This window comes from Gopherus flavomarginatus, chromosome 6 (assembly GCF_025201925.1).
Source record: "Gopherus flavomarginatus isolate rGopFla2 chromosome 6, rGopFla2.mat.asm, whole genome shotgun sequence".
NCBI lineage: Eukaryota > Metazoa > Chordata > Testudines > Testudinidae > Gopherus > Gopherus flavomarginatus.
In genome coordinates this window covers 12,513,658-12,540,665 of record NC_066622.1, presented here as the reverse complement: position 1 = coordinate 12,540,665, position 27,008 = coordinate 12,513,658, and the positions used below count along the sequence as shown (strand labels likewise).

Below are 27,008 nucleotides of genomic sequence, written 5' to 3'. Positions count from 1 at the left end.
GCTTTTGTCAGCAAATGATGGTTTTGGGGGGAAATGATTAATACAACATGAAGGTCACATTTTATGTTTGGCGAGCTGTTTCAATTAACCAGAGAAGATGTATTCATGCATTGACAATTTCTTGCATATATTATTTGAATTATGACATCCTTGTCATGTGTAATAAAATGATAGCAATGTGATTTTTCTTCCATGGTTTGCTCAACATAAGTATTAATGTGTTTAGAGGCAGCGGGGGGATCTTTCTTCAAATATAAGCATGTGTTTTATATACACTGTCAATTCCTTGTCATTATCAGGCTATTAAATAAAATGTTGCTCTATATTTTTTAACATTTAACTTAATCAAACTAAAATTAATAAAATCTTTTTGTTTTTTAAATCTTTTTTTTTAAACTACATCCAGTTTTGGGCCTCCCACTACAGAAAGGATGTGGACAAATTGGAGGGAGTCCAGCAGAGGGCAATTAAAATGATGAGGGGGCTGGGACACATGACTTACAAGGAGAGGCTGAGGGAGCTAGGCTTGTTTAGTCTGCAGAAGAGAAGAGCAAGGGGGGCATTTGATAGCAGCCTTCAACTACCTGAAGGGGGGTTCCAAAGACGATAGAGCTCGGCTGTTCTCAGTGATTACAAATGACAGAACAATGAGCAATGGTCTCAAATTCATTGAGGAAGGTCTAGGTTGGATACTAGAAAAAACTATTTCACTAGGAGGGTAGTGAAGCACTGGAATGGGTTAACTAGGGAGGTGGTGGAATCTCCTTCCTTAGAAGTTTTTAAGGCCTGGCTTGACAAAGCCCTGGCTGGGATGATTTAGTTGAAGTTGGTCCTGCTTTGAACAGGGGGTTGGACTAGATGACCTCCTGAGGTCTCTTCCAACTCTAATCTTCTGTGATTCTGTGATAACTAATTCATTAAACAGCTCTTTTATATGTGGTAGAGTGACTACAAAATCTCATACCAGAGTTTGAAATCATTATCCTATCAGCAAATGTGATTCTTGGATATAAATCTCCCATTTTTAGTGTAAATGGGCTTCCAGTTATTGGAACTTAAAGCTCTCATAGGTCCCAGACTGAATATTATGGATCTATACCTTAGGCCAATGTAATTTTAGGAAGAAATTCTACTTTGTGGGGAAGTGAGGAGACGGATTGGGGTAACTCTGTTAAGAAATCCTATTTGAACTAGGTGGTGTTATGGAGAGCTATGGAATTACTGAAAATATAACTCCTTTCCGAACTATGATAAAGACTGAGCTACTGACAGATTGCTTTAGGTAACCCTCTGAGTCAGGTCAGTAAAAAAACTAATTAGCTTTCTAAGGAATTGTCCGCTAGGTGAGGACAGACACCTTGAGGGGAATGCGATCTTAATTCAGGCTGGGAAAAGAAAAGATATACAAATTAACTTCATTCCAGCCACAGAATATCAAAGGGAGATTATGTATGCAATGGGAAATTATGCATTTTGAGTTGGCAGCTATGCAAATAAAAACAACTTTTGAAATGATAGGTTAGAGGAGCTAGAAACCCAAACTGCCTGCCCAGGGAAGCAAATAAAATATTGTTTGCAGTTGGTCACAGAAGAGCTTGTAGGTAATAAAAGCAAACAGCTTACTCTCGAAATGTTAATTCAAAGGATGCTTGTATGGTCACATTATTTTAACTCAAAGAGCATAATTGACAGACATCCATCCTATTTTCAGAGATGAAAGCTTGCTGAGCTCATAGGCCGACACTCCAAGTCTATGGTGCTGAAGGTTAGCAAGGATTCTGGCAGCCTGAAAGAGAGAACACTAATGGTACAAGCATCATATTTGCTGATTTTATTTCTATAGCTTCAGGTAAGAGGGCTGTCCAGGATGATGCTACATATGGTATAGTTTAGCTATGATATCATTGCTGATCTTCTGATTTTTCTAATAACCTTGGTTTTATTTAGCATGCTTTTTGGGTCTTAGCCTGTTTCTTGGATAATTCATAATATTCTGTCCTTCAGGATGATTAAAAAAAAATATCTCTGGAGATATACCTGTGCTGTGGCACTCAGTCAAAGGTGATACCTTATAGGTGTTATCGAAAGGTGGCGTGAAATTGATAAGTTGCACAGGGAATGCCTGAGAAGTAGGAGTAATGGGAATAGTGGACTGAAAGTAACCGAGGATATGTTTTTGTGTCAGGTTGTTCTTTTGAAAAAATAAGGCTCTTTGAGGCTGGTCTGAGGTCTGGAATGTTGGTAGTAATCCCAGAGGGGGAGGGTTTAGTGTCAAGAGCATGGTTATGTGGTCAAAAGGGCATGATGATTTAAGTTCATCACTTGGGATCTGTAACTTCACGTAGATCTTACCGAACGTGTGTGTGTGTGGAATGTATAGAATGAGCTGAACACATAAGTATATTGGGGGGTGCAGGTTTGTATCATCATGCATTTTTGGAAGACTATTTAAGGATGTGCTGCCCACACAGGTGTTAAGGGGCGTGTGTCTAAATGTATTATTGTTATAAAGTAATATTGGAATACAGCCTTAGAGGTATCTTCTCATATGCTCTATAGTTATCTTTAAAATAAAAACCTTTTGAATGTTTCTCTAGCACCACAGTTCAGTTGTGCTGACACATCAGTGTAAGAGGATCTTATTTTCCAATAGCAGAGTTAGTCTTCCAGGTCTTAATTTTTGAGTAGGGGAGGGAGGTGCAGGGCAAGAAGGTCTCAAATATTATTGCAGAATCCTGAAGACTTCTAATGAATCCACCTGTTGAGGCCTGTTACAGGAGTGTGTGTGGGTGAAGTTCTGTGGCCTGTGATATGCAATAGCTCAGACTTGGTGATCATGATGGCCCCGTCTGGTCTTAAAGTCTATGAGTCTGATTGTTCGGACAGTTCCTGAAAATCTGTCAGTGCTATCTTGTCTTACCTTGACTTCATGATGATGTTCTGAATTAAAAACAAAACAAAACAAAACCCAGCCTCCTGTCTTCATGCCCTTTGGGAAGAAGGCAGAGAGGAAAGAGAGACCTTGTCACTTAGAGGAAAGTGTACTAACAGCAAACCAAAGACCATGTGTTCTAGCAGTCTCAGCTCTTGCACTGACTATTTATATTTTAGTACTCTTCACAGTATTTATAATCCATGCTTCACACTCCTAAACTAGGAAAAGCAACTGACACTCACCCATTTTGCAAGTAAGATAACTGATGAGAGCTTGCACAAGGTTACCCAAGCAAAGCTGAAAATAGAACCCAGATTTCCAACATGAGAACTCTTGCCCACTATGTCACACTGCCTTTAAGAAGAATTACGCTAAATTAGGTGCTTGTGTGTAACACAATGTGGCTCAGTGTCCCTAGTGGCTAGGGAACATATAGAGGTTTATGATTCTGCTGCTGCCATTGTGCTAGCAGGCCTAGTTCTTTAGCTCACGTGTCAAACTCATGATTTTGCATCCAGAATTCATAGTCTGGTCCCTGCCAATGACCTATAGTGCAGAGATGTTGTATTTGCCTATGTTGTGTCCACATTCTGCTCCCAGAGAACCAGGAATCGTGATGCCCAACGTTCCTCTTCTGTCTCTCAAATAGTTGTGTAGCCCACTCGCAAAATGTATGCTGCATCTCTTTGTATGGGCTGGTGCATGTAGTCTAACAGTATTAGAGCTGTATGAAGAATTGATTTTTTCATTTCACTGGCAGTTCTGGAAAACCAAAGACAAATTTTTATTTTAGGTTGAATGAAACATTTTTCCCTAGAATTTTTTTTTCTTATTCAGCCAAAACAATGTTAATTTAAATAACCTTTTATGTCACCAAGTCTGCATTTTTTGCTGAAAAACGTTTTGGCTGAAAAACTTTGCCCAGCACCTAACAATATGCTTCCCCCTGCTGGTTACTCTCATAGCTGAAATGGAAGGGGCCTGGGCTCGGGCTCTAAACATTGCAGGTACAGACTGTGCTGATGACTCGTGTGAAATATATAAACGTTAGCATAAGCCATCTGAAAGAATTGTAATTTTTGGAATGATTTGTGTATTTTGAGTTTTGGTTAATGGGAGCTGTTGTTTCAAAACCAGGGTGTGGAACCTTTATTTTAGTGTGTGTTTGAGAATGTGTGTGAAGTGGAAGATCCTGCCTGTATAAATGCTAACAAGTTCAGAACTTAATTTAATAAGCTTCTAATTTTAGAAAGAAAGCTCCTGTCAAAGGCGTGTAACTATTGGCCTGTACCTCTGTGGGGCAGATAGAGTCTTTCACCGGTTAGAATTCAGCCAAATCCTACAGGGGTCAAAATTTGTTCCCATGTAATAGATATTTTATGGTCTCATACAAAATGAGTTTGAAGGGTTCCAGCTCCCACCTCACAAACTCATCACAAAGCTTTACACTAGATTGTAAATCGTTCTGGGGAAGGACACTCTCTGATTATATGTTTGTCCTGTATCTAGCACAGTGGAGTTCTGAGATCTGTTGGGTCCTCTAGTCAGAGCTCTTGCACCAGGGTCAAAATTGTGTCACCCATGGATACAGTGGCGTTGGAACCATTTGTATAGTGGGGGTGCTAAGAGCCCCTGAACCGAACTGAAAACCTTGTATATGATGGAAAACATTTCAAACAAGGGGGTGTGGCAGCACCCCTAGTTCCAGCACCCCTGCATGCATAAATTGGCAAAAGATAGCAAACCTGTTGGAAGTGGGCAGGGGAGTTCAAAAATCAGAAAAGAGAACTAAAAACGTAATTTAATCTCTTTAAAAATACTTATTTTTGCCTAATCTCATGAATTTTGTGTGTGTCAAACTCATGATTTTGAGGTTGACAATATTGTAGTTTAGGCCTGGATGTTTTGTGGTACTGGTTTGGCTTGTCCTGCTGTGGCTGGTTGACTAATTTCCTCTTTCTGTAATCAGAATAACAGAACAGGTGTGAGACTGCCTACTAAATTATTCTGCATAAAGCATAGCACTTCTTAATACCATTTGTGATAAATTCTGAGCTTTCCTTTCTATAAGACAAGGAGGCTTTTTCTTTGTAAGTAAAACTGTTTCTAGTACTGCCACCAGCAACATGACTTTCCTCCTGTTTAAAAAAAGAAAGAGAGAAAGAAATACATTGTTTCAGATTTTCAGGTTAATGCTCTTTTCTTTTTTTCCTGGTGAAACTGAAGTGTAATTTTGGCTGCCCAGGAGGGAAAAGAACATTTTTACTTTGAAGAGGAAGTGAGCTAGATTCCGACAATGACACAGGACACCAGTTACATAGATCCAAGGAAATAAACATTTTAATGGACCCATAGCTTCCCAGAAGTTGACAGTAGTCTCTAACAGCAACAAGGATTCAACTTGGAGTCCCCCTTTTTCAAAAGCACAGGTATTTTTACTTGAGCTCAAAAAGAAACATCTTCGCTACCATCTGTGCATCTGGGTGAGCTGCAGTAGCCCTTGCAAATACCTTGTTTGCTGTATGGGTTCTTCTTTTCTCTTTGCAAATTATCACTTTGTAGAGTTTGATTTTTACCAATTTCTTTTTTTTAGTTGAACATGTTTCAAATACTTTTCATGAGCTGTTTTTTGCGACTATGTCTTTGACTAATTATTTGTTATTCAAGGCATGTAACTGGTTGCCTGTGTTTAACAGCATGGTTTCTGTTGCTTGATTGGGGGAGGGAAAATCAAAGAATTTGAAGATGGTGATGTGAAAGCTTCTAGCATGAACCTATATGCAAGCACACTGTCTGTTATCAGCGTTTGATACTTTTGCCTTTTGCAAAGATTTCTCTGTGAGTTTTAACTGAAGAAGAAGAGAAAAGGGTCGTAAATATCATGCAAGTAATAGCCCATAGTTTTAAAATTAAACTAATGTTACTGCAGATAAATATTAATCTAGATCTAGTTAGCAATCTGATGTCTATTACACAACAGCCGACCAGCCCCAAAGCATCTGTAACTTAGCCTTCAACTGCTCTAAAGTAACCCAGGTTGTCTTTTTGTTACAATAGTTATGTTCAAAACAATTGTTTTCCACCTATGGTGGATTTGCAGCTGCTTGTAATCCTTTATGAATATTCTCTGGAGATTTATTGTGGGCATATTCTAATAGCCTGCCAGCTCTGCTGCCATAATGAAATTTGAGAAGCCCTTTCTGTTGAAAGGTCAACTGTGCTACAATGTGCTAAAATCAACACTTACTCAGATTGCCCTGAAGTTTGCTGTGTTTCGTGGAGATATGGAGTAGGACTAATAGTCCAAATTTGGGGACATTTGAGCATGGGGTTACCTGTCAGCCTCACATTGCCCCCTCTGCATCTGATGGCTTGCTGCTCTGGGGAGAAGGGGCCTGAACCCCTCTCCCTGACACCCTGATATGAGTTGGGATGTAGGGGACCCCCTAAACCTTTGGGTGAGTGGGCTGTTTCCCTGAACCCCCTCATGTGAGCTGGATCTGGAGGGGTCTGAGCCCATTTTCCTGCTCCACTGTCTGTATGCTGGGAGCTGGTAAGGACCTTGCTTCTTTAGTGGGTCTGGTGGAGGGACTGAGCACCAGCCTAGGGAAGCAATGCTCCAAGCACACGTTGGTGAGGCCAGGGTGATTAGCTGAGAACTGACACTCTTGGTGCATATTGTGCACAAGCACTGAGTGGTAAGGGGGATGAGAACACCCACTGAAATTAGTGGAACAGTTAGCATGTCTCAGAGCTTCTGTTTCAGGCTATAATTATCTCTGTGGGATGGAAATGTAGGATTGGAAGAGACCTTGAGAACATCTAGTGCAGCCCACTATACTGAGGCAGGACCAAGTAAGTTTTGCCCAGTTTCTGTAACTGCACTGGGCTTTTAGATATAGAATTTCATACAGTACTTTCACATAATATTATAGTGGAGTGACCTTTATGTTTAAATGTTAACTTTGCAAAGTGCTCTAAATCTGCATTCTTACCCTTGAAATTTGGTAGTTTGGGGTAGAACAGGGGTCTACAACCTTTGGCATGTGGCCCATCAGGGTATTCCACTGGCGGGCTGCGAGACCTTTTGTTTACGCTGACCGTCTGCAGGCACGGCCCCTTGCAACTCCGAGTGGCTGCGGTTTGTGCCTGCGGATGGTCTACGTAAACAAAATGTCTTGTGGCCCGCCAGCAGATTACCCTGATGGGCCGCGTACTGAAGGTTGCTGACCCCTGAGGTAGAGAGTGATCCTAAAATTGAGTCATTTTGAGCAAGGAGTTATCACCTCCCTGCCCCCCCGAAAAAACGCCATTTCATAAAGTTCACAGATCCTACCTTTTTATGATTACTATTAGTGGTATTTTTGCACACACCTGGGGCTCAAGCCATGACTCTGATTGTCACCTAACTGACAGTAGTCACCAGACATTTATCCAAGGAAGTGCATGGCACCACTGCCCCTTGGGGAAGCAGTTTTGAAATTATTGTTAAAGAAAAGTTATGCTTTCAGGATTATATCCTGATATGCAATTCTTCGCAGACGCTAGAGAAAATGAAAGAGCCACTGATGTTCTGGCTTGATTACTGTGGGAGCTCACCGAACTGGTTTTAGGCAGCTGGTCCAAGTGCATAGGCTGAGAGAACTAATCTCTTAGGGTGGATTAAAGAGAGCCTCAAGGACAGGGAAGAGAGAGACTGTTGGGGAATGGAGAGACCCCCAGAGGTTAGAGGCCTGGCAGAAGATAGATAGATAGATAGATAAATATGCATGTAGACCTTTTATTTTTTTTGAAACTCTTTTTCTTTTGTTTTGTTCCTACTGTTAAGATTAAACAATACTTTGGGTTAGAAGGCAGCTTTTGTTCACTATATTCACCGCTGGTCACGAGCTCCCGGAGAGAAAAAGTGTAGGTACTGAATCCGGTAGGAACTGTTGGCGGTAAGCATAGTTTGTGCTCAGAGTACTGAAGCCTAGCACTCAGTCTAAGCATGGGAGAATCAGGAGTTCCACCCTAGAAATGTAGAGGTACAAGACGTAACACCTGGGGAGGCTCACTCAGAGAGACAAGAGAATGAGTCAGAGGTGCAGCTAGCTCAGTAACCATGACATCATGAATGGAGAGATTGCTACATAAAAAGGGTGGAAGTTATGACAATTCTTTTTATTGTGAGACTGTATAAGGACCAAACAAAGAGTGGAGCCACCATTGTACTAGGTACTGTACAAACAAATAACCTTCAGCCTGAGAGAGCTCACAGTCTAAGGTCTAGGCAGTGCACAATGGGAGAATAACAGATAAGGCAGGCCTGAGCCAAGTTAGCAGCAGTGACAGTAGAGTATATATTAAACAGACAGTAACAACGCAATAACGTGCGAGAATTGCTAATATTTTATGTTTAATTTTTACTAGTTCCCTATTTGAGGTTTTTGTTTTTAAACAAATCCACTCTTGCTGGTGAAAAGTTCTCCTCTGATTTACATTTTGATTAAGTCGCTGCTAATGACACACTGAAGATGATTTTACTCCTGTTTTGTCCTTGCCATTTTTGAAGTCTGTCTTTAAAATTCCATCCTCCCTTTTTTATGTTTACTGTTCAACTTCATCAAAATGATCTGTCTACAGCAGAGAGCCCTGCTGGGATAGGCTGGTTGAGTAAGCCACAGGCAACCCCACAACTGCTACCTGCTAAGGCTGCTTGCTAATGAGTGAGTCTGTGATGTGGCTGTGGAGTAAAGATCTAATGAGACCCCAAAGGAACCAGAGCAGCCAGTACTTCTTTCCCGCAAACCTCCCCTGCCCTTTCTTTCTTTTTCTTTCTTTCTTTTTTTTTTTTTGTTGAGTAAACCATTATATTACCATGTATACTGTTAGTGGTAGACTTCCTCAATCTGTTGAGATTATAAATGGTTAATTGTCATCGAGTCCCTGTGTTTCAGCTGCATGGGATCTATGTACATTTCTTTCAGTAGCTAGTATGTGAGTTTTTTAATATTTGGTGGTTCTTTTAAAAATTCTTCCACTTTTTTTGTTTTCAAGTCTTTCCCATCTTAAACACCTTCAGTACCCTTATCTCTAGATTTACCTATTTATGGACAAATGTTAGTGCATGGAGTTGAAAATGTACTTGAACTATTTTCCTTCAACCAACAGAATCCCCTTTCGAGAATTCACTTATGTCTATTTTGTGATCCGAAATACTGTCTATTCACTGGAAAGAATGTGAGCGCAATCCACCCTCTCCCACTAATTGAAACAAAACTAGGTAAGCAATCTCTTCCTGGAAAGGAAGACAGAATTAAGGGAAATCATAGCAATAGAAAGAAGAGGGATTGGCTCAGAAAGACATGTTAAAAGAACTAAGTGCACTGGACCCAGTTAGTGCCACTCCAAGGTACACCAGCTGAGAATCTGGCCCAGTGTGAATAACTCTTAGTGATAACTGAAGGTGGTAGAAAGGTAAGTCTACAAATGTTTGCGTAGATAGCAAGGAGGGAGAAGGAATTATTTAGGGTGGTGCAAGGAGCTATAACAAATAGAAATTTCTTGATAAAATCAAGAAATTGAAAATCTAGACTGAATACAGAGAAAATGTCATAATAATGAGATCTCTTACACTGTGGACTATCCCACTGTGGGAGGGAGATACTTGAAACTAGGCAGGACAGAGAAGCAGGAAATATTGTGTGAAATAATTCTCCACTGGTGGGGGCGTGGGCTAGGCCTCTACTTTCTGTTGATCTATGATCTGGACGTGCTCTGACAATTTAAAATGTGTTGCATCCCCAAGATCGAGGACTTGCTTCTCTTGCTATTGTCAGATTTGCATCATGCAAAGTTTATGGAATGAAAGCTGGAATTAAGGGTAGAAATCTAATTTTATATTTGTAAAATAAAGACCATACGGTTAATTCTTGCTGGTTTAATTTGCAACGCTTTTCTTCTACAAACCAGATCACTTCTCTACCACCATTTGCCTCCTTTACCTAGTATTTTAGAGAGGTGGTTGGGGTAGGGAGGGGGTGCAACACGGGGAGGGAAATCTTATTCTAGCTAGAGAAATTTTCAGAGCATCATACCTAAAAATAAGTATCTACTGCTTCAAATTTCTGACAGACACCTGGCATTCAGTCATGGAGTCTCATTCTTGTATTGCCCTGTGTATATATCATTTTGTCGTTAGGCTGTGAGTTCATCTCATAATTTATCAAGATCAGATTCTAATAATCTTTTCCCTTTGCCAAAGACATGCTGACCTCTAGTGTCAGTCCCTCAATTTATTTTCTGCTTTGTGATTTGTGATCAATATAGAAAAATCAGTTCTTGTTCTGTGTAGCTCTCTAGAGTTTCTGATTAATTTAGACTCAGTGACTCTACAAATTCCTCCGGTACAAGCTGAAAGTTTAACTTGAATTCATCAGCCAGATCTGATATATCAAATAAAAACTCAACTATGAGGAACTACCGAGTTTGTATTTGATCTTATTTTTTGCCACCCAAAGTCACATCTTGAGACTCTGAACTAAATTGCTTGTTTCACCTTGAACCTCCCTCTGCGCTTTCTCTCAAACTTTTTAGTCTCTGTCTTCCACATTGTGGTCCTTTCAGAGTATACAAAACAATCAGTAAATGAGAGACTTAGCTTTTGGACAGCTAATTTTAGAGAGAAAAATATCAGTCTTTGTGTTAAAAGGCTGAAAAATGTATATGTGTATATTTCCATAGCACGACATTTTCAATAATTCTTTTTGCCCTTTGTTAGTGTTTTCAGAAGAATGTTTCTAAACTCCTGAGGATCTGTTTGTCTTCAAAATTATGAGAAATATATAGCACCAGAATTAAACTTGGTTTTTCTGTACATGTAAAATAATTATTCAAACATTCTGAAATAGTTCCGTCCAAAAGGACACATTCTCATTTTCTCCTTCAATAATTATGTTCAAGTTCTTGTTTATCTAAAATCAACAATATTTCTAAGCCTTGTATGCTTTTTCCAGTTAAAACCATGTTCTAACTTTCTCCTACCATTTGCATCTCATGTTGTAATGCTACTCTTCTCCTTTTTCTTTAGGGTATTCCCAACCATAGATTTACCTTTAGACTCTTTCCCAAAAAGCATGAGAAATATTGTCTTAATCGGTGTGTTTTGCACTCAGCAGAAGCCCACTAAAAATATACTCCTATGCCTGTGACAGTGTCACAATTTAGTTTATATCTGTGTGTATCAAACTACAAACTCTGTTTGGTTTTGTGAGCAGCATTGGGTCATAAGAGTATCCTGTGCCTTCCCTCTTATCCAAGATGGAGTCAGAAGGACTGGCATTCCAAGAGGTGTTCACAGCGGATGAACAATTCAGAGCCATGAAGGCTCGCTAACAGGGAATGAGTTCACCCTGACAGTTCAATAGGTATGCTAAAGAGGGCATCCAAGCTGCAAGAAACCTGTTTTTCTAGTCTGGACGTCAGGTGGGTGGTAATCAAGCAATGACTTAACCCAGTGGGAGGAACCTTGATCACCTGAGGGGGAATTTGAGGCTGACCAGGAGGGTCGCATGACAGAGGGGAGTGGAAATGCATAGAAGGTCTGCTCTTACCCATCAGAACATGAAGGCAAAACTGAGGAGGAGAGGTGGGTCTTAAGACTCTGGAAAGCCTGACCAAAACTCAGGGGGCTCTCAGAGGGTGAAGACATTGGCAGGAAAGTTTTTTGCATGTAGTTGTTTGTTACTTTTGCAGGGATCAGTAAGTCTTCTATGCTGTCTCTGGAAAAAGAGTGTGTGTGCACACATACAGGAAGTTGCATTGCAAAGCATCTGTGGTCCTTGGTTTATCTGTTACATGTCATAGAATTGTAGGATTAGAAGGGATCTTGAGAGGTCATCTGGTCCAGTCCCCTGCACTCATGGCAGGACTAGATGTCCCTGAAGGGTTAAACTGTAAACCAGCGTACCCACAAGTGTGGGATGGAGTCGGGAGGGGAGGTTAGCACTGGTCTTTGAGCCTAGGGCAGCTCAATTCCCAGGTTCCACTTCCGAGAAGGAATACCAGACAGGGCGTCTGCACCCCAGGAGTGAGCCTGAGAGGCTAGATCCAGAGACCATATCTGGATACTGCTCAAATCTAGTGGTCTTAGAACACACAGGATCTAGCCTTTGTGTCCAGATATGGCAGCCCGGTGAGGTCTGTCAGTTGGTGGTAAGCATTTCCCCATATGGAAATGGCAGCAGACTCAGACACCAGTCTTCAGTAGATTGGCAGGATCTAGGGTCAGTTGCATGGTGGCCTTGTTCAGCTATACTACCTAACCCTCCCCCAGCTGTCTCTGCCTCATAATGAACCTTACTGAGATTGGTGGAGGACTGTAAACGGCATAGTGTGAAAATCCACATAGGTTAATTCTCACTACTGGCCAAGATCAATTAGCGCAGAGTGCCTATGGGTTCTGGGTTGATGGGGTTCCTGAGGGTTAGAAGAAAGTGAAGAGCAAGCTGTGGAGAAAGAATTCTCCTTGTCCACGTACCCTGGACTGGGACTCCAGGATTTCAGTCTCCCCTCTACCTACAAGGGCATTAAGAAACAGAGCATTCTGGGAATCAGCGGGATTCTGAAAGTCTGTCTGAACAAAGTGATTCCATAGGATACAATAGATTAGATAAATGAACAGCAGGGTCGTTGTCTTTTCAGGATGTAGTTCAGTTTACGTGAAGGAGGGGAAAAATTAGGTTCTGTGGAGTGGCTAGCTTTTAGGAGCAGAGCATCATAAAAGTGGGACTCTAGAAGAATTACTTATAGAAAAACCTTTTTAAAACAATGTTGGTCAGAAATACAGAAAATGTTAAAATCAAATTTAAACACAAGCCACTATTTCTCCAGAAAGATCAGAAAATCAAGTGACAAGGGGAAAAAAAAGGCTATTGAGGTATTGAACCCTATATACTGGTGTAAACGAGTGAGAGCAAGGTTATCAAACTTTGAAAGAACCCAGCTGGATATTATCAAGGGAGAGTTCATTGATCAAGTAGCTAAAATAGAAGTGGAAAAAATTGAGCCCTAGTACTGCAGATGACATTAAATTATCACTAGAAAAAAAGAGAAGAGATGCTGAATAGATTTAAAAGTAAACAAACTAAATGTCATGAATTCTATAAACAGCAAACAACATACCGGACAAAATCAAATAGTGAGAAGAAAAATAAAAATGAATTTTTGCGTGACTGCTTGTGATAGTTTTCAACCAGTTAAACACTGAAGAAAAGTGAAGTTTTGGCTCCATTGAAATCAATGAGCATTTTGTCATTGACTTCAGTGGAGCCAGAATTTTACACACCAGATTGCTTTTATTGTATACTATTCTCTTTGGTGGCAGTAGGTCGTCTGTGTGTGTGACTGGCTGAATAGGGCCCTAAAGCTAACCTATTGATAGTGAAATAAAAGATATAGCAAACTTATTGGACAAGAAGGCAGAGGAAAATGAGTCCCACAAAGTTCACTGGGTACTGAAGATCCTGTACGACACCAGGCAAGAGGCAAAGAATGGACCAAAGATGTGAGGGAAGTGGAGTCTGGCCATTTAACTTAATTCTTTAACACCTGCTGCCTGCCAGCTGGTAACTGGGTCATGCAATTTGATAAACATGCTTTGAACGGACACGGTTTTGCATCAGTCTTGAGAGCACCAGCCCCCAAAGCATCTGGCATCTGAAAATAGTTTCTTGCAGAGGAAATGTTTCTGGAAATTGTTGCCTGGCTGGCTCGTGCCTGTTTGTGTGTGTGTCTTCAGCTGCACAAATAGCTCTTGGAAAAATTAGGTTAATTATCTGATAAAATAGACTGAAAAAGAGAAGACGTGTTGAAGAGAGAAATGTGTGTTAGCGTGACAGTTCTGGTTATATACTCAATTGTAAAGCCCTGAGGAAAGAGATCATGGAAGTGGCAGACGTACGCACAACACTCTTGAAAATATATGACAGATGATATTCTCCCTCAAGTGCAATGTTGGAATAATCATGGAACGCTGATGTTAGAGAGAGCCAGCCCATGGAAGCCAGAAGAGGTTGTTTTGGGGTGTAGGTTTTTTTTTAAATTTTACTTGACAGTACTGTCTGTGCATACATAGACGCAGCATCAAAAAAAGAGATGTTTCGGAGAGTGTCAGCATTATTCTAAATAACACAAAGATAACTACACCTGTAGTTTTGATAGCACACGACTTACTAAGACTAGGGAAGGAATGCCATTTAATGTATAAAGCAGGGGGCTTGAAGAACCTCCTGAGTCCAGGCCACTGACCTATTATGGCTCTGATTCAGGAAAACATCTCTATTTAGGACAACACTTAAATGTGCACTGAAATTCTTTTGATGTTCGTGGGACTTCAGCACATGCTTAAAGTTCCACATCTGCTTCAGTGCTTTTCTGAATTGGGGCTTACGTGACATGGGGCAAGTCACTCTTCTCTCTGTCAATCTGTTTACCTACCTGTAGTTTGGCCTAATAATATTTACCTACCTCACAAAGGGGTTTTGAGAGGCTTAATTCATTAATGTTGGCAAAGCAGGTTTAGATCCTTGACTGGAAGCTGCTTGAATTGGGCAAAGGATTATTAATTTGCTGTAAATCACCTTATTGTGTGGTTACAAAGTCTGCTGTACACCTTGCATCAGGTGCTGTAGGCAGAAATCTGGTTAAATTATTCAACTTCCAAGACACTGTATCTGGTAAAGTTTGCCTCTCTTCTACAGACTAATGCTGGGCTACCTAAAATTTCTTTTTGGTAGTTTACTGGATCGTTAAATTACAAACATGTTTATTCTTCCTGTTAAGGATGAAAGAAGCTCAACCTTTTGTAACGTACAGAATCCTCAACTTGTATCAATCAACAGTCTGAGGCAAACGGCTAGTTTTTCATGAGCTGGGTAATCATGCTGTATGTAATTGAAAAAGTGGTTTTCCCCCCTATGTTTGTAATATCTCAGACTTTACCTGTGAACTCAGTTCAACTCAGTGTCATGGTGATGATGCTCCTATTCCTTGAACAAATAACTAAATAACGATGAAAACATTTTTCGTAGCAGAGCATGTCACAGAACTGGAATAGTGCCACAGGTTTCACAAACCTGGAGCACTTAGATTTTCTGAGCAGCCAGCTTATTGTAATGCTGAACCTTTATATAAAAATATGCACACAAAAATGTGTGTCCTCTGTTCTGGCAGAGCTGCTCTCTGTGGAGGACCTGCGAGGGGAAAGGTGATTGTCATCTTTTTGTTCCCCCAATCCTGGGGCTGAGCTAGCGGTGGGCATAATTTAAAAGAGCCCAAGGGATGTTCAGAAGGAATGGTGCATTAAAGACCATTCTGCTGGCTGGAGATAGCTATATCTGGCCCTGTCCTCCAACACCCTGTCTACCCCCGAGACAATGAGAGTGTGCGGCATACAGGTGACTATGCTGGCTCTGCACCACTCAGGGACTGATGATCTGACCCACTGTCTGTCTTTTTAACAAGGAAAAATTATTTCTAAATATAAAACTAACTACCCTTCTACCCATCCCCACATATACCTCTTTGTCCTAGATAACTGAAAATAGAGAGGGTCTATCCACAGAAGTGAACTAATAGCACTGCTGGAGGGATACGTATTTATGTCTTTTTCTTTTTAAAAAGCCACCAAAGTGTCATCAAGTACATAAAGGACTTATTCTGTTATGTGTATAAGCTTCCCAAACACAATCCTGTTTATACCCTTCAATATGGCCAATCCTAAGCAGTCAAAATTCAGGACTCATGAGATCTCTTTTTAAAACGGTGCATTTTGGATTATCTTTATTTGCTTTCTGGTATTGAACATTTAGAGGTCACATTTTCAAGCGCCAGAAAAGCAAGAAAGTAGTTGTCCTGTAAATTAGGAATTTCTCTGTGAAAGTGTGTTGATATTTTTTTTTCCTTTGGTAAATCATCTAGTAGTGTCATGTTTACAAACCAATTTTCTATGTCAAATGAAACCTGTATTTTCAAACTCATTCCTAAACCCGATTCTGGAGACTTTGTTTGAACAAGCTGAAACCTCAAAATGACCACTATTAAATACAAAGAAAAATATTGTGGTAATAAGATTGTGACAAAAAACAAGAAGTTATGAAATATTAGTTGAAACACAACACTGATTTCAAGGCACTGCTGTCCATAATTTCCCTTCCTGCCTTTAGCTATTGCAGAAGAGATTGTATAGTACATGATGCACATTTCAGACCCCAGCAAAAGCTAATAATGGAAGAGAGTTAGAAACAGAGATTCAGCTGTAATTTTGAACATTCATGGTTTTTATTGGTTTTGGCCAAAGCTGCTTATTGTGATTTAGTAGAGTCATTAATAAATATTCTCCCATCCTTCCTCAAAAATGCAGATGTACAAATTAAAATCAGTTGCATGCACAATGTTTCCAGTAGCATCTTAATGACAGGTTTACTTCACTACTTCTCAGTGAGCAAATACTTGTTCAGTAGAATTAATTGAAATGCCAGTAAAGGAAACAATAGCAGGTGAAATGAGACGGCTCTCCAACAGTGCTTTGGAGCTCCACAATCACTGTAAAACTGGGCTAGGTTGAACATGTACCAATGAAAATACCTCAACATATTTAAAACAATAAATTCAAGACACCGTTCAGTTTAATGCAGTAAGAATTATCCCTTACTTCACAGTTTGAATTTGGATGACGTGCATTACCTCTGAGAACAGAATCTATTTTGTTGACGGATGTGGGTGGGGAATAAGTCCAGATACACTGTTAGCTATCAGTGTCCCACTAAGATCTATTGAGCAAAATTCCATTTCTGTTAGCATCAGTGAAACTCTTTGACTTGAATTTGGCCTGCAGGTGCACTAATGCTAAACCTTCTTAAAGTGTGCTATTTGGGCAAATGGCTCCCTAGAGTTTCCTCATGAACTAGAATTCACATTAGAAGTGTACACAATAGAAAAGAAAAATAACCAATAGGGATTTATTTTTTATGTAGGAATGTTTATTCTTCATAGAAAGGAGTAGCAAAGAGCATGGAAGCTGGGACAGAGAGATTGAGAGCAAACACGTAACAAAGACTTCTGGGCTCCTGCTGTCTTTAAAACCCTGGTTATTGACAAAGAAGGGGAAGAATTACAATAAGGGTCAGACAGACATGAAATTAAGAAAGGAGAATGAGATAAGGCTTGGAAGGTGGACAATTGCAGGTGGGACTAATGGAGTGTCCTGTCACTTCCAGGCTTTCCCCCCTTTGCCCCTCTTAGGTAATATACAAAAGACATTTAAGCTAATGCTATTCCCTAGCTGACTTTTCAGGAACATTAAATGAGTGAAGAGCAAATAAAGGTGGTGAGGTGGATTCTGTGCAGTGTCATATTCCTGGATAGACTTTCTCAGGCCTAAATGAGTAGAATTTGGCCCAGAGTTTGTGAAACTTACACTGAAATACTAGAATATTCTTCTCCTCCCCTTATTGGTGTCTGGTACTCAGCTGAAAGAAAGAGAATAACTTTATATGACACACAATATTGCCGGATTGTTGTTGACTCATATCCATATGTGGCCCACGTATGGGGCAGTAGTAGCCCTTCCTAAAAGAAGGGTGCAAGAGTGTTTCCTTCTCTATGCTTTGGAGATGACCAGAGCTGCACAGGGGACACGTGGGAGTGTAATGATGTTTACAAAGTACTGTATATCATTTGGCTGAAGGAGGTCTCATGTGCTGTTCAGGGTACCAGATGAGATATGGCCCCTGGTAAACAAGGAAGACAAAGCTGGAACATGAGTTGTGTGGAAGCCAGTTTATTGCAGTAATTGTAGCTGCTTTCTTCAGTTAATGCCTCCTACTTAAGATAGACTGATTTTCTTTTTGTCATGACAGGAAGTGGGGGCCTCACCTCCCTCCACACTGACCTTCAGATAGGGTTATTTATACTGACTATAGCAGGCTCTACTGCACACCTCTCCTTGACCTTAAAAGCACAATCCTTCCCCAAACAACCTCTGGGTCGGGTAGTTCTGCACTGCCTCCAGCTCAGGGCTGTGACTAAAAGGTCTAATCCACCCTACAGTGTTGTTATATGTTCGTATATAGGAACAAAATGGCAATGTGATGTACATGCATCTAGAACCCTTTAATATGCAGAACAACAGTGCACTGACCTGGCAAATTTAATAGGGCACAGATTTCTTGAATATCTCTGTTTAAATCTGAAAACTGCTATTTATGATTAAATGGCAGAGGAGTTTCAAGAGACTTTTACCATGATGTCTCATTATTTGTCAAAAGATCTTACTGGGAGATTATTGCTAAAGGGAAGTAGGCAAGCAAATATATAATGAATGCATATGAGGAAATTATTTTTTTAGTAGACATGGATGTACAATTATATGGCAGGAAATTGTACCTTGGTACAATATTAAGTGCGACATTTTGAATAGCAGAGACACTGGAGAAGTGAACTTTTGTGTAATACAGAGATGGCCAAGCATTTAAAAAAAATAAAAATAAATAAAAGCTGGGCAGACTGAAAAAAGCATGACAATTTAATTTCAGCTCCAAAGGGTTAATTAGCTGGCAAGCTAGCATGCTTTCTACAGGTATTCGTGCAACACTATAATCAAGGTTTAGAATGAGTTGTCCTTTCTAAAACTCTAATTTCTTAACTTCCTCAAAACAGTGCTTATGGGACCTCATGCAGTTTTCATGCTTTGCTCTGTCCAGAAGTATTTTAAAAAGTTTTCAAATCCATGCAATCATTTCTGAGTTATTTAACAGTTCCCTTTTCCAGTCTTTGCTAAAAGTGCCATAGCACAGGGGTTTTTTTGCGTATAATTGTACAGTGTATAATTTTACATGACTAGTAAAATTATTTTATCATAAGAATTTGTCCCTAATCACTGTTGCTAAATGGAAAAGCAAGCTTCTAAAGTTGAAAGGCACAATCATAATCCCTGTAAAATTTATTAGAAGCTTGCTGATACTGTATGAAGCTCTCATCATTCCAGAAGGCAGGGCTCCAGCATGGATATAATTTCAGCTAAGCAAGTCAGCAAGGACAAAACCCAGTGTGCTAACATGAGCAGTACGCCAATGGGCACGTTTACTGTCCCTCCACTCTCTCCAATGGTGCTGCTCTTTTGTTAGGGGAGTGAGTTCAGGATTCTTGTAAATTTCAGTCTCTCCACTGACTGGCAAGAACAGAGATAGGAGGCAGAACAGATGCAATGCATAATGTCCTACCTCCTGCATGCCCCCTCTTGGGCTTTTACATCACATGCTCTCCCAGGGATAGCTGGCATGATGGGCCTAATTTCAAATCTGCCAGTCTTAACAGCATTCTTCAGCCCCCAGGACAAATGTGAGTGCTTTCATGTTGAGCGGTGGGGACCAAATGAATTCTGTTCCTATCTCCCGGTCCTCTGTCCTACACTCAGCCTAATAGGATCTCCATACCCACAGTGGTCACTTTGTCTCCCTTGACCTTCTCTTCCTCACCTTTACAAAACAAATAAAATTTCCCATACCAGGAAACATCCCCCATCCTTCCTTTTCTTTGCTTGCTAGCCACCTGCTCTCCCACTTGGCTAACTTTATGCTTGTTCTTCCTTTCTCCCGGCCACAACTGCTGCTGTGATGGGCTCTGTTTTCTAACTGCTCAGATGAGGTGCCAGCAGGGAGCAGTAGGGAATCAGGATCATTGATATGTATGCTGGAGGAGAAAGCATGGCCTTGACTGAGCTCCGCCTACCAGAACTTCACGCTGCACCCTCTACCCACATGATCCAACCCAGCCATTTAGGGAAATGTGCTCTCCCCAAAGATTAGCTGGATTGTATTAAACATTTGTCTCTCCTTTCTTTAGCTCCATTGACAACTCCATTATCCACTTTTTGCACCAGCGGTGTAACCTTTAACCTTCCCTCTCCCGGGGCTTGCTGATTCTAACCACTTCCCGCTTTTGAAGATCTTCCTTCCCTTTCCTACTCGAAAACCTGTTGCCCATGTTCTGATCATCTCTTACCATGGTTACTGTAACTTCTTCCTGTCCAACTTCTCTGCTGTGAAGCACTGAGGTAAGCTCTCCTCTCCAGCCATTCCATTCCCTATGCTTCTCCCAGTCTATTAGCTTTACTGTCCCCTTCATTGCCTTGCCCTTCCTGAAAAATACTCTCCTTCTGTGCCTGAAACAGTTCCCTCTCTCTGCCTGCAAGGCGCTTGGTGTCCTCTTTAATATCCCACTTTTAAAAGCACCTCTTCGAGCAGTCCTTCCTTCCTGCCTTCCTCCTCCTCAATCTCCTTATCTCCTGCATGGAACCAGTTACCCAATGTCTTGTCTTTGAACCTCAGCAAGTTTCGGAGCAGCCGTTCACCCCTCACAGCATCAGACTCACTGACTGTGTTAGCTCCTTGTGCTCTGCAAATTTACTGTGCAGTTACAGCACAGTAACCTATGTGAACGCCGTTGTACCACAATGTCACGTGTGTAATGGTATTTAGTGCACTTTTTCATATAAATTTTTGTAAAAACACTGCAGTAGCAGTGTACGCTGAACAGTACTATTAGTGCTTCATAGTTTTCATGTTTTTGGTGCGGAGGGGGTTCTTCTATAACTTAAGGTTTCCAACAGTATTTGTTTTTTAATCATGGGGCTCGGGGATTTCCTTTATAAACATGAGAAATAGTCAAATGTGTGGTAAATTCTCTTGCCACACAAAATTGCTTCAGGGTTTTGTCTCGGACAAAAAACTATACTTGTCATGCAGCTGTCACATCAATAGAATTTAAGCAAATCCTAATCCCTTTGCCCATTTTTACTGCCGATTGCGCTAAGTCAAGTAAGCTCAAACATTTGAGCTGTTGCTCATTCTGAATTTCAAATTCCTTCCACATCATTACAATTATGAATGCATTTCAGTATATTACGGTAAGTATGCCTTCCCTAGCATAAATTCAGTACGTCATGGTATATGACAAGTACAGAAAGTATCTGCCACCTGTAGAGGTCAGTGTATAGAAGTAGAAAAAAGTAGAACAGGAAGTTCTAAAGCAGCATGGTTGGGATTTTTTGATTTGGTCAACAGTTTTTCAGTTTGCTTGACATCTGGAAGGATGTGCTTGTCAACATATATATTGAATTTAGGGAATACTTTAAAGGCAAACACGATGTGAATACACTATTGCAACAAAAGAACAAAAAGTTTTGGTTTCCCTTCTTTTAGGCAGATTCTTTTCTTGGTTTTAAAACTGTAAATACTAATGCTGGAATGGATTGCCTCTTTGTGATCATTGATATGGTACCTTCAGTGCCTACATCTGATTTTAATTTTGTAGCTTCAGAGGTAGAAAGTTACTAGGTTTTTTTGTCTTACAAAGAGTTGGTAATATTTATCGGCTGCTTTCAGATGCCACAGTGAGGAGCATAGTATAAGGCCTAAAACTTTAGTTGCTTCTCTGTGTGGTAAATAGTTTTCTCATACTTTAGCCTAACCTACATATGGTACCTAGAATAGTTTAGATCAGTGGCTCTCAAACTGTGGTCTATGGATGAGTGGTGGTCCACAGAGAGCTGCTGGGAACATTCCTAACTTCCAACTTCTAAATAGTTTTAAAAATGATTAAAATGCATTAAATATTTTCTTAAGATAGGACACCATTCTGGTACCTTTACTCATGTTGAGCAGCACCTTGCTCTGTATGTAATGTCACTGAGGCAACCCATGGGAAAAGTTGCTTTCAATGTCAGAGCATGAGAATTTAGCCTGAACTGCATAACAGTCACTATAATTGCTATACAGATGTTATGCAGTTGTGAATTGGAAGGGAGGTTCTCTGCAGGAATCATATATGGGAGGGCGATTGTTCCACAAGCCTGCCTGGGGCTTTGTGCAGAATTCAACCCTTGCTGGAGAATTGTTTGTTAGGATCTAAGCTTATTATACGTGGGGCTGTTAGCACTGCATATTATTAAGGTTGTTCAATACTTCCTACTTGAAATTTTCAGCTGCATATGTAGCTTTGCCAAATTTTAACTATTCGGGTTGAAATTTCCCACGCCAAGTGTCTGCCTTGGGCTAAATTGTCTTGGAACATTTCAGCCAAAATGTTTGAGCTGTTTCTGAGAACAAGGATAAGGAGAAATACTTTGTTTTGCCCTTTTCAAATATGCTGGAAAACTTTTCTTTGAGATGCTCTAGTGCTCTATGTTTTAGAGCAGAAATTTGAAATTTGGCGGGGAGCCTTTGTATCAGGGATTTGCCTGTTGGTATTCCTGGGAAAACCCACTCAAATATGACCAAGTTATGAGCCTTTGGAAAAAGTCACCATCTGCACATGCTTAGTAGAACTTCTTAAGAGTTTAACAGCTGAAATCTCTGAAGATTGCATCCTTGCAGAGCCCGTTCGAATCTACCTCAGCTCCTACTGCTGACCAAACTATACATGCATCATTCCCACTGAGTGACCGAGCACACCTGAGTCCAGGGGGTTCAGAGGATTAAATTGGGTTAAGGATCCTAGCGAGACTGGAGGTGGGATGGAAAGTAGAGAGAAACTGGAACTGGGGGTGATGGTGTCAAAGCTGGAACAGGGGGACTGAAGCTGGTGAGGGAAACAGTGGGGAGGATTGGGGACCAGTTGCAGGGGAAAGGGAAAAGACAGGGAGAGGTTAGCGGAGCGTAGGCAGAAGGGGTAAAGCTTGAGGAGGGAGGAAGAGGCAGAAGGGTCTGTGAACCACTAGGCCAGTCCCCTCCAGAGCACAGATTGGAACCCAAGATTCCTGAGTCTTACCATTCATCTGCTCTCAGCAGATATCCGTGAAAGCCACTGGTGATGTGTCCCTTCCCCCTCTAGTGCTGGTCCACACAGAGGATGACACCCTGCTCCTCTGTCAATTATTCTGCTACTTCAGGTAGCAGAAGTTTGTGTGGTGGATCTAAAGTTCCTGCTGCTGCCCCATGTGGATGTAAATATGGTGCCACAGGATGGAATTTCTGTTTGTTTTTCTCTAAGAAACCTAGGAAGTTACATGAACTATGTTAAAAGAACATTATTAAAGTTGCACAGTCAGGCACTCAAGCACCAGTTGCACAGTCAAGCACCATCTTTTCTCTTCTTATGGCCCCCTGCCTCATTTGCTACACACTTTCCAACTTCTGTACCAAATGAAATGGGTCCTACAGACAAGTCTCCTTCACTACACAGCCCTGACTCATACCTAAAGCATCTTCATCCTATGCCCTGAATGAGAGAGGGATCCTGTATCATAATACATGCGCACAAGAGGACCAAATCAAGGTTGCATTTGCAACCTAATATTTGAGTGCTTGACTTGGTAACATTAAATTAATGTCCATATTGAACACAATATGTTGCTTATTGCTGCAAACTGTTTTTCCAAATGTAAACAGAGAATAAACTGATGGGATATTGTCTGTCAGAGTGTACAGACATCCTGAAACAATAGTTCTGAGACTTTCAAACTGCCCTGTTTGTTTCAGATGGGATGTTGGTGCTGAAATCTGATGAAGACACTATTAAATGAATCTTCTAGTCCCAACAACCTGTTGAAGGTACAACAGGACCCCCATTGTGTCTTGCTCAATTGCTAAATCTCCAGCTCCCCCTCCACAACTTCTACAGTGTGGTTATGTATCCTCAGTGCAAAATTCTGCAACATAAGCATAAATAAATCTTTGGCAACATCAATTTCATTGTTTTTTACATGTGTTACAATGATTGCCAGCATAATGATGACAATACAAGTGGAATAAGAACTGTGCATGTAACAGCAGGTTGGACACGGATTCACTTTCATTACTATTTGCCTCTTGTGCCTCCTTTTCATACTTAGAAATGAAACCTCTGGTAGTACTTGAGACTCCAATGCTAATGAGATCAGCATAGATCAGCGGAGGGTTCTTTCCTTTACCTCCCCTATGGTACTCTGAGTGAGGATTGGTTTCTCATTCTTATCACGTGAGTCAGACAGGGGTGAGAACACTTAAAGGTCATACCAACTCTAGGGAGAGGGGTCGTGCTGGCTAGTTTTCCCATGTCTCCAGTGGCAGGAATAGCAGGAGGTGAGGAATGAGGAAGTGGAAGGAAAGAAAGGTGTGGAAGCAAATTCAGGGGGGAGAGAGAATCTCAAACCACCTCTAAAACTGAGCACATCCTCCAGCAGCCGGTGACAGGAACTGAGCAGCTCTACTGTTCTTTGCACCCTGTGTAATCTATCTGTGTAGTTTTAGGCCCCAATCCAGCAAGGCAGCTAAAGCACATACTAAATTTTGTGCAGAAGTAATCCCACTAAATCGGACGTGATTGGAACTGTGCACATACTTAACTGCATGGCTGGATTGGGGCCTTATTGCATTTATATTGCTTTGATATTGGCGTGCTATTTACATGGACATGGGGGAACAAACTCACATGCGTGCCTGTGTGCTTTTCTTGATTTCCAATCAATGCTGTGCTATATTGCACTTCTAATTATAGGTTTGTGCTCTTCTATGGCTCATGATTGAGCCCTAAATAGAAGAGAGTAATTTCTAAGGATTTAAGTGACTCAATCTGCCATTATTAAAAAGTGCTTTCATAAGGAAACGAGGCTTTCGTTTGGATCCTGTGATTATACTTTGTGTGTATATATTGTTTTAACAGATTAAAGGCTTTGCGTGGAAGACTGCGGCTGGATAAGAGTTACTAACTTTTGGAAATTGAAGATGGTGCTACCGTGGAAACAGTTGTTCCTGCTTTCCTTTATTGGCTGCCTTGGAGGTAATAATATATGATAATCTCTAAAGTTTGAACTGTACTTTGGTCACTTCTTTAAGGGAAAAAAATATTGAAAGTGCCAAGCTGAACTATATAGAAATCGAACATGCATTGTAGAATTTAAAATGTCAATAGCGTTCTAAAATAACTGCTCTATTTGTTTTACATTGGGCCACACTATTCAAACAAGTAAAAGATTTGATGTTGCAGATGTTGTTATGCTTATATTGTAGCGAAGCAAATATTTTGAAAAAAAATCTGTAGGTATTAAGTTTAGATGGGAAATGTTGCAATTCAGTCCAGGCAGACTGCTTCAGCTTTTGTTTCAAGTCCATATACTTGAGAATGGATCTGTTCACAAAGGATACTATTGCACTCTCACCATCACAATTCACAACTTGTAGGTTGGCTTTTTCCACTCTGGCAGCCCAACTAATTCACACTGTCTCGAGCTTTTGATGCCTTCCAGTTCTGCTCTCCTGCTATGACCTTAACTTTTCTACCACTTCATTCTTTGCTTCATTGAGGTCAGCAGCAGCAGTGGCTCCTAATTTTGCTTTGTGGTCTTGTGTTCTGTGTGTATTCTTGTTTACAATCTCTAATAATCTCAGAAGGTGGAAAGGAACGAAGAGCCCTATCTTGTCCTCTGTAGCTACATTGTGGTAACCACATCCACAGTGACTTCACTGGAACTGCAAAAAGCAGAATTTGCCCACAGTGCTCAAAGATGCCCTTCCACCCCACACATACCTTCTTCATCCAGCAGTTGTAGTGTCAGTATGTTTTTATTGTTCTATCAGCGGTCATCCCAAAGGAGTTCAGTGTTGTTTTGAGCTACCTCATTCAATAAAGCTCTTGGATGCACTCAAATCTGCAATGAGAGAAGAGAAAAGACAAATTCTTTTTCAATAAATCACGTGGCAAGTCAAGGCAGAGCACAGGTAACAGACTAACTCCAGAACCAGAGAAGAGACCTGAAGTGGCAGGGGGCTATTCTACAGCAAACACATTCCTGCCTTGTTGAAAACCCTGAACGGATGGTCTCTCTCATAGGTTTTTGCATCTAGGCACGTGAATGTGGATTTAGAGACAATTGTCTTGCTAAGTGGGCCTCTAAAGATGATCCATCTGGAGAGCAGGATCTGGTGATTGACTCATTGATGCCTGTCGAAGTGGAGGAGGAGAACCAATCTGTTATTTCTGAAGTAGTGTATTAATTGCAGAAATAATGTCTGCAGGCAAAATTCCTACATCTGGAACTAAAACTCCCTCTAGGAGAAATGCAATTGTGTTTTCTTTAAAACATGAAAGGCAGCTCAAAACACAAAATCTATAAACAGACTATGGGCCAAATTTGGGACCTACACCAAACAAATGTGTTTATTCTCTGCAAAAGCACTATTAACATATGCCTATATTCTGGCTGGTGGCAATGTTAATTGGTGTGCAGAAGGGTGTGCTGGATTATGGGTGTTGGCATATAGATAAATCGGAGCACTTCAGGGCACAAGACTAATACCCAGCAGACCTGTGTTCTGCTCCTGACTCTGCTGCAGACTTGCAGTGTGACCTGAGGCAAGTCAGGTAACCTCCCTGAGATTCAATTTTTCCCATTTGCAAAGCTGGGGTGCCAGTGTCACGAACACCATGAATTCAAACATTAGAAGACAGACGAGAAAAAGCCCCTGATGTTTTGAAATACGAACTGCCTTTCTTTTTAGGGCTGCCTTCTGGTTACGAATTAACACTCAAGTTTGCGGGCCTTCACGTCCCTCATCGCCTCCAGACCAATTGGCATAATTCTGCCCTTCTCTTTTTCTTCTCCTTAGTTCCCTTCTGGCAGTCAGCGTCCCCTGTGTCTCTAGTGCTTCTCCCAGGCACTCTCTCCTTTCCACCTCACACTCTGTTGCTTCTGGGGCCCTACCACACTCTGACTTCCTCGGGGCCTACAGGAAGTCCTATAGTACTAGAATAGAAGGGAGAGGGCTGCAGGGGGTCACTTCCATACTGGGGAAAATCTTGGGATGCTGCTGAGGAGGCTGTTGTTGTTTGGATCTCCTCGCTGCTTCCACTGCCTGGTTTGCTGTTCAGCAGATGTTCAAAGCCTGGAAGATGAGGCTCTGCCCTGGAGGAGCTCGTCAAGCTGGGAGCAGTGGCCTGTGGTGGCCAAAGGCTGCCACTACAATCCAAAGCCATCAGCCGAGGGTTCCACCACATCCTCCGATGTGGGGCCTGCATTCTCACTCACTGCTTAGGGAGGAATTCCTATGTAAGGAAC

General features: G+C 41.1%; 1 protein-coding gene across 2 annotated transcripts in view; it reads left to right on the top strand.

The window, feature by feature from the left end:
* The window catches only part of CNTN3 (contactin 3), a 250,576-nt gene that overhangs the window by 40,678 nt on the left and 182,890 nt on the right, over positions 1-27,008 (top strand). For both annotated transcript variants that reach the window (XM_050957331.1, XM_050957330.1), the window contains exon 2: positions 24,617-24,733. In XM_050957331.1, the coding sequence (XP_050813288.1) occupies positions 24,679-24,733 (55 nt within the window). In that variant the 5' untranslated portion in view covers positions 24,617-24,678. The remainder of the gene's footprint in view (positions 1-24,616; positions 24,734-27,008) is intronic.